This window comes from Harpia harpyja, unplaced genomic scaffold, assembly GCF_026419915.1.
Source record: "Harpia harpyja isolate bHarHar1 unplaced genomic scaffold, bHarHar1 primary haplotype scaffold_55, whole genome shotgun sequence".
Lineage (NCBI taxonomy): Eukaryota > Metazoa > Chordata > Aves > Accipitriformes > Accipitridae > Harpia > Harpia harpyja.
In genome coordinates this window covers 1,194,340-1,202,611 of record NW_026293415.1, presented here as the reverse complement: position 1 = coordinate 1,202,611, position 8,272 = coordinate 1,194,340, and the positions used below count along the sequence as shown (strand labels likewise).

The window sequence follows — 8,272 nt, the reverse complement described above, 5'->3', positions numbered from 1 at the left end:
GGCCTCGGCGAAGGCTCCCCCCAACATGGCTCCCAAGACGGGGGACCCCCGGGTCAGGGCCGCCCGGGCCGCTGGCACCCCGGGGTGGGTGCCGTTGGGGAGGAGGAGGAGGTCGTGGGGGGTCCGGGCGTAGGGACACATTGGGGACGCTGGGGGACGCGCGGCTGGGGGGGTCGGGGATGCTTGGGGGGCTGGAGACGGTGGTGGAGATGGGTTGGAGGAGCTTGGGGACGCTTGGGGACAGGAGTTGGAGGAGCTTAGGGAGGCTCGGAGACAGGGAGATGGTTGGGGAGACGGGTTGGAGGACGCTGGGGACACCTGGGGACACGGGTCAAGGGGGTTTGGGGAAACCTGGGGACGCGGGGACAGTTGGGGACGTGGGTTGGAGGACCTCAGAGGCACCCGAGGACGTGAGTTGGGGAGGTTTGAGGACAGCGGAGGAGAAGAGGATAGCAGGGGACATTTGGGGGGTCTTGGGGCCACTTGGGAATGGAGGTTGGGAGGGTTTGGGGACAGCTGGGGACAAGAGGATGATCGGGGACGTTTAGCAGCCCTCTGGGACGCTTGGGGACAGGGGGGCCCCAGGGAAAATGGGTCTGGAGATACTTGGGGACATGGGGACACAGGGGACAGCAGGGGTGGGGGGTAGAGGGTCACAGGGGACAGGGGACACGGGGACCCTGGGGGTCCCCACGAGTCATCAGCGTCCCCGAGCCCGTCTGCACGTCCCCACGGGTCCCCGTGTCCATCGGTGCACCCCGGCGTGTCCCCAATGTCACCGTGTCCATCCGCAGGAGAGGTTGCGTGGCCATCCATGTGTCCCCAGGTGTCCTCGGTGTCCCCAAAGGTGGCCGGGTGTCCCCACGGGTCCTTGAGGTCCTTGCGTCGGTCCAGAGGTCTCTGCAGGTCACCGTTCTCCCCAAGGACGTCGCCACTCTCCCCACGTCTGTCCGCTTGTCCCCACAGGTCCTCGGCGTCCCCGTGTTCCCATGGGTCCCTGGTGTCCCCGTGCACCTGCGGATCCCCAAGAGCACCTGGGAGTCCGTGGGTGTCCCAGCGTCCCCATCTGGATGTCCCCAAGGGATCCCCGATGTCCCCAGTATCCCCGTCCGTCCGTCCCCACGAGTCCCTCACGATCCCCACGTCCCCAACCGGCTCCTCAGTGTCCCCACAAGTCCTCAACGATCCTCCGCGTCCCCAACGATCCCCAGCGGCCACCGTGTCCCCCACCACATCCTCAACGTCCCCATCGCTTGTCCCCAGCACCCCATGGGGCCGTACCTGCAGGTCCTCGGCGCCGGCACGTCCCGGCGTGTCCTCACCGTCCCCTGCCGCGTCCCCGATGTCCCCCGGCGTGTCCCCGGCATGTCCCCGCAGGAGGGCGATAGCGTCGGCAGCGTAGAGGGCGAAGGCTGGGGGGGGCTCGTAGGGGGACGTGGGGCCCCGGGCCACCGCCGAGAGCAGCAGGGCCACCGCACCCCCTCCCCACAGCAGCCCCCGCGCCGGGGACGCCGGCCTGCACATGTCAAGGACGCGTGTCACGCCAGCGTCATGGCAAAGGGACGCCAACGGTCACGCCGACGCCGCGCCAGTGCCAAGGGTCGTACCAACAGCACAGGTCGTGCCACCGTGACAACGATGACCCGAGTCACGCCAATGACGCGGGTCGCGCCAACGTGACGCCGCCAACGCGGGTCGCGCCAACGTGACGTCGACACCGCGGGTCGCACTCAACGTGACGTCGACACCGTTGGTCGCACTCAACGTGACACTGACACCGTGGGTCGCACTCAACGTGACACCGACACCGTTGGTCGCACTCAACGTGACACCGACACCGTGGGTCGCACCAACGTGACGTCGACACCGTTGGTCGCACCAACGTGACGTCGACACCGTTGGTCGCACTCAACGTGACACCGACACAAGTCCTGGCAATGACGCGGGTCACGGCAACGCGACGCCAACGCTGTAGGCGATGCCAACGCGATGCCAACGTCATGGGCCACGGCAACGTGACGCCAGTGCTGTGGGTGATGCCAACGTCGCGGGTGGCGCCGAGGCTGTGGGTCACGCCAACGCGACACCAACGCCGTGGGTCGCGCCATCGCGATGCCAACGATGTCACGCCAACGCGTGGGGGACGCTACAGGGTCTAGGGCCGCCCCCCACCCCGGGGGGCTGCCACGTGCCTGTGACACATCAATGACACGCTGATGACACGGGGGGGGGGGCACACAGAGGGAACGTATAGGATTTCTGTAGGCAGATGTATAGGGGAACTATAGGGCTATAGGGAGGAAATCTATATGAGACTTATGGGGCTGCCTATGAGGCATCCATAGGGGACTAGCAGGGCTGCTTATGGGGCAGCCATAGGGAACACACAGGGCTGCCCGTGGCGAGTTCTGCAGGGGGCCCCTATAGGTAATCTATAGACTTGGGCACTGGGGACCTATAGAGGATTTACGGGGGCTCTACGGGGCCAGAAATAGGGGATCTATAGGAAATTATTGCACTCACTACGAGGCGACCTACGGAAGATGTGTAGGGGTTTGTTACGGGGAAATCTAGAGGAAACACTTATGAAATTGTCTGTAGTGGATCGAGGGGGCCACCTACTGGGAAAATATATATAATGCATGCCCTGCCTTGCCTAAAGAAATCTATACTGAGCACCTATGTGGGATCTACAGGCTGTTTCGGGGACCCCATCCGGATCCTATGGGGCTCTATAGGCACTTGAGACCAGTGAACAAGCGGGAATCTGTGCGGCAACCCCGCAGGTGGGTTATGGGGCTGGTTCTGGGGGCTAGAGGGGGCTGCAGAGGCTCTATAGGGGACTTAAAAGGCTCTATAGGGGACTTAAAAGGCTCTATAGATGATGTATTGGGCTTTATAGAGGATTTACGGGCCCGGGTGCAGGGGAACACATCGGGGATCTCCCACGTGAGTTATCAGGCTGGTTATGGGGGCTAGGGGGAGTCGCAGAAGCTCTATAGGGGACTTAAAAGGCTCTATAGATGATGTACTGGGCTTTATAGAAGATTTACGGGCCCGGGCGCAGGGGAACACATCGGGGATCTCCCACGGGAGTTATTGGGCTGGTTATGGGGGGGGGCTACAGGGACGCTATAGAGTCTATAGGGGACATACGGGTTTTATAGAGGATTTACGGGCTCAGGCACAGGGGAACACATTGGGGATCTCCCACGTGAGTTATCAGGCTGGTTATGGCGGCTAGAGGGGGCCGCAGAAGCTCTATAGGGGACTTAAAAGGCTCTATAGGGGACTTAAAAGGCTCTATAGATGATGTATTGGGCTTTATAGAGGATTTACGGGCCCGGGCACAGGGGAACGCATCGGGGATCTCCCACGTGAGTTATCAGGCTGGTTATGGGGGCTAGAGGGGGCCGCAGAGGCGCTATAGGGGACTTAAAAGGCTCTATAGATGATGTATTGGGCTTTATAGAGGATTTACAGGCTCGGGCACAGGGGAACACATCGGGGATCTCCCACGTGAGTTATGGGGCTGGTTCTGGGGGGGGCTACAGGGACGCTATAGAGTCTATAGGGGACATACGGGTTTTATAGAGGATTTACGGGCTCAGGCACAGGGGAACACATTGGGGATCTCCCACGGGAGTTATGGGGCTGGTTCTGGGGGGGGGCTACAGGGACGCTATAGAGTCTATAGGGGACATACGGGTTCTATAGAAGATTTACGGGTCCGGGTGCAGGGGAATGCGTGAGGGACCCCCCCCAAGGTGAGTTACGGGCCAGTTCGGGGTGGGGGGGGGCGCAGCAGGGAACCTCCAGGGGCTTTATAGGGGTGCTATAGGGTCGCTATAGGGTCGGTACCTGGCGAGCAAAGGCAGGGCGGTGGCGCAGGCCAGGCGGGCTGGGGGGGCCCCGCAGCGCAGCATGTGAGTCAGCAGCCCCACGCCGAAGGGGGCCGCTGCTGCCGCCCCCAGGTTGCGCAGGAGTCCCTCACCTGGGGAGACACAGGGATATATTGGGGTTGGGGGGGGGGGTTGTGAGGTCCATAGGATCCCGCTGTGGATCTTACCTCCTCCTCCCGCCCCCCAGGATCACCCCAGGAGACTCAAACCAGCACCCAGGACCCCCAAGAGTCCCCCAGAGACATCCAGCAGCCCTCCAAGGACACCCGAAGCCCCCCAGGGACAACTGGGGACTCCCAAAAGCCACCGGGGATCATGTAAAGACCACTAGGGACACCCCAGGAGCCCCCAAAAGGCCACTCAGGACCCCCTGGGGACCTCCTACAGCCCCCCAGGGACACCCAAAGACTACCCAGGACCTCCAGGGACCCCCCAAAGTCCACCAAGGACCCCCACAGATACCAAATAATCCCCCAGGGACTCCTTGGGACCCCTAATAGCCCGCTGGGGACACCTCAAAGACCCCTAAAGGTCACCCTGCTGTGGGACTCCCAGCAGCCCCCCCCGAGACCCCCAAAGGCCACCCAGGACCCCCTGGGGACCCCCAATAGTCCCCCAGGAAACCTTGGGGACCCCAAAAGGTCAACAAGGACCCCCAGGGACCCCCAAAAGCCCCCAAGGAACCCCTGGCGTGATGCTCAAAGGCCAGCCGTGACTCCCGGGAATTCCAGTTAGCTCCCTGAAGCCCCCCCATAACTCACCCAACTCCTTGAGGCGTGCCTGGCGGGGGTGAGGGGGGGCAGTCGGATGCCTGGGTCCCCCGGGCCGCGAAAGCTCCTCGGCCTGGGGTGGGGTGAAGCCGAGGACCAGCCAGGAGCGGAGCAGGGAGGGGACGTAAGCCCGGACCAGGGCCCCCAAAAAAGCAGGGTGCCCTGTCAGGCGCTGCAGCACCCGGGCAGCCCGGGGGGCTGGGGCAGGGACCCCCGTCAGGTAGCGAAGGAGCCCCGAAACAACGGGGGCAGTGGCCAGGGCTCGGCTGGGCTCATCAGCGGCTGCCAGCCGTCCCAAAAGTAGGAGAGCGGGAGCTTCGGGGAGCCAGGGATCCCCCTCGCCCACCCCCCGGGGCAGGGCCAGGGCCCCCATGGGGGGCAGGCGACGGCGGGGGGGAGAGGGGCAGTGGGGGGGAACGGTGGAGGATGGAGGGGAGGGCGGTGGGGAAGCAGCTTCAGAGAGGAGCCAGGACCTGGGGGGAGAAATAGGGGGGCTGAGCAGTTTGGGTGGGGGGACAGGGACAGCCCCAGACCCCCAGGGTGTCACTAAGGGACAGCCTGGACCCCCCCCCCCTTCACCCTCCGCCACCTGCACAAGGGGCTGGGGACCCCCCCAGGACCCCTCTTCTGTTGCCAAGGATGCCGAAGGCAATCCCAGGGCTGCCCCCCGCCAGGACTCGAGGTGACGAGGACCCCAAAGGTGATCCCAGGGAGCCCCCCCACGCCCCCAAAGACCCCCAGGGACACCCCCAGGAGATGCCAAAGTCCCGCAGCTCCCCCCAAAACCCTGTCCGTCTGTCCACCCCCACCCCCCCCACTCACTTGAGTCCCCGCAAGCTCCCGGCGGCCGCACCGGCCCCGGGCGGGCCAGGCAGCTCCCGAGGAAGATCGCAGGATGCGGCGGCTTCATCCTCCTCCTCTTCCTCTTCCTCCTCCTCCTCTTCCTCCTCTTCCTCCTCCTCCTCATCGGCCCGGGCTCGCAGGACGTCGGCGAGCAGCGGGACGAGGCCTCGAGCTTCCAGAGCCACCAGCGCCTCTTGGTCGTAGGCGAAGGCGGCCAAAGCCAGGAGGACGCGGGGACGCCACGGCCGGGCGCGGGGTTCGGCCAGGAGACGCAGGAGCAGCCCCAACCCGCCGGCCGCTCGTACCCGCGCCCGGTTAACGGCTTCCCGGCACAACAGGCAGAGCGCCCGGACAGCTACGGTGGCACCGGCGACGTTGGGGGACGCCAACGCTCTCCTCACCTCCTCGGTCACCGCTTCCACCGCCCCGGCAGCCCCCAGGGCGGGTCGGAGAGGAGCGCGGGCGCAGGCGTTGGCGATGGCTCCCAGGGCGGGTTGGCGGTGGTCCCGCTTGGCGTGAGCGGCCAGGGCAGCCAAAGCGGGCAAAGCGGGGGCCACGTCGTCGGCCGAAGGGCCGGGGCTGTCGGTGAGACCCCGCAGGGCTCGGGCGACGGCTGGGCAGGCGGGATGGGCCGGAGAGAGGGATGCCAAGCGGGAAGCCAAGGCTCGGACGGCCCCGGCTCGGCCGAGGGCCCGGCGGGGGGCCGGGGCGGCCCCCAAGATGCGGAGGGCACGGGCGGCACTGTGGAGGCACTCGGGGGTGCCGCAGGAGGCGGCCAGCGACACCAGGAGGGGGCCAGCACCTGCAAGGGAAGAGGGGGACAGAGTTAAGGTGGGGGGGGGAGCCTCGGGGACCGTTAGGGGACACCCCGAGGATGTCCTGGTGCTCCGAGAGATGAGAAAACCGTTAAGGAGGGTATCGGGGACACCCTTTGAGGACGTACGGGCCTGTTAGGGGACAAGTTGGGGACACCCCGCTACCCGCGGTGCTGAGAAACGCATCGAGGCGTATGCTGGGGACACCCTCCGGGGACGTGGCACCCGTCGGGGGGCACCCCCGAGGGCGTCCCAGCACCCACAGGGAGGAGAAAGCCATTAAGGGAGTCGTTGGGGACGTGGGGACCCGTTAGGGGACGGGGTGGCACCTTGGGGACACCCGAAGGAGCCCTGAGAACGCTTAGGGGACCTCATGGACAGCCAGGAGACCCCCCAAAACCACTTCAGGTGACCCCTGGAGAGCTCGGGGACCCCCTGGAGACCCCACCAAGGGACCCTGCGGACACCCAAAGCACCCCGGGGAAGACGTACTTGTCCCCCGCAGCCCTTGGGGACACCCGAGGGATCCCCGAGGACACGCGGGGACCCCGCTCACCGGCATCGAGGACATCCCGGGCGCCGTCGGGCTCCAGCGCCAGGTTGGCGAGGGTGCGGGCCACCCGGTTCTGCACGCTCTCCGGCCCCGGCGAGGACAGCAGGGCCACTGCGGGAAGAGAGGGCAGAGGTCAGGGACAGGGGGACAGCCTCAGGTCAAAGGTCATGGTTAGGGGACATGCTTAGGGACATGCCGAGGGGAAAGGGGGACGGATGGGGACACCCTGAGGGACAGGTCAGGGGTCAAAGGTCGTGGTTAGGGACATGCCGAGGGGAAAGGGGGACGGATGGGGACATGGGGACGCCCTGAGGGACAGGTCAGGGGTCAAAGGTCGTGGTTAGGGACATGCCGAGGGGAAAGGGGGACGGATGGGGACATGGGGACAGGTCAGGGGTCAAAGGTCGTGGTAAGGGACAGGGGGTGTCCCATTCCCAGTACTGGGGTGGGGGGGCTCTGGGCTGTCCCATTCCCAGTATGGGGGGGGTGTCCAGACCCATTCCCAGTATTGGGGGGGGGGGGGGGTCTGGGCTGTCCCACTCCCCCTTTGTGGGGTCCAGACCCATTCCCAGTGGGGGGGGGGGGGGGCCTGTGGGCTGTCCCATTCCCTCTATAGGGGGGCCTGTGGGCTGTCCCATTCCCTCTATGGGGGGGGCTGTGGGCTGTCCCATTCCCTCTATGGGGGGGGCTGTGGGCTGTCCCATTCCCTCCCCGAACACCTCCCGGCGCCGGCACTCACCGAGGCGTGGGACGCCGCCGAGGCGCCGAGCCTGACGGCGGCAACCGGGCTCGGTGCAACAATTCCCGAGAACGCTGAGAGCCAAATCGAGGGTGCGCCGAGGCCTCTCAGGCCCCAACAACTCCAACAACGGCCCCAAGCCACCCCGTTCCCGAAACCGAGCGGCACCTCCCGGTCGCCGAGTGTGACGGGTCCGCAACGCCAACAAAGCCCGGGCCAGTCCCGGTTCGGCCGCCGCTCGTACGGCCTCAACGCACCAACCCAAAGGTTCCGACATGGCGGCGCCCGGGCCCGGGGCCCGGGCCCGGCGGCGCCTGGCTGGGTAAAGGGGAAGGAGAAGGACGGTGGCCGGGAAGGTCCCGCCCGGCGCCGCGGGGCACGACGGGAAATGGAGTCCGGCGCTGGGCGGGAAGGGGGTGTGGCGTAAGGGAGGAGGGAGGGGCGTGGGGACTACAACTCCCAGGGTGCACCGCGGCTGGCGGGGGGGGGCGGCGAGGCGCGGGGCACGACGGGAGTCCGCTGTGTGGAGGTGGAGGGGCGGGGCGTCTTTACCTCACAGCGGGAGCGCTGGGGAGTCGCCGGACTGGGAGGACTGGGAGCACTGGTGATCGTCGCCTTGGGCTGACTGGGCGCTCAGCCTTATCCTGGCC

The 8,272-nt window shown here is 66.1% G+C and overlaps 1 protein-coding gene across 1 annotated transcript; it reads right to left on the bottom strand.

Annotated features, from left to right (window-relative positions):
* Positions 1–257: 257 nt before the first annotated feature.
* ARMC5 (armadillo repeat containing 5) lies at positions 258–7,944 on the bottom strand. The gene is made up of 7 exons (XM_052779768.1): positions 7,623–7,944; positions 6,887–6,994; positions 5,495–6,317; positions 4,664–5,145; positions 3,862–3,994; positions 866–1,516; positions 258–318 (listed from the first exon to the last, which is right to left on the bottom strand). The coding sequence occupies exons 1-7, from the start codon at positions 7,897–7,899 to the stop codon at positions 258–260; spliced, it is 2,535 nt and encodes an 844-aa protein (XP_052635728.1). The 5' UTR covers positions 7,900–7,944.
* Positions 7,945–8,272: the final 328 nt, after the last annotated feature.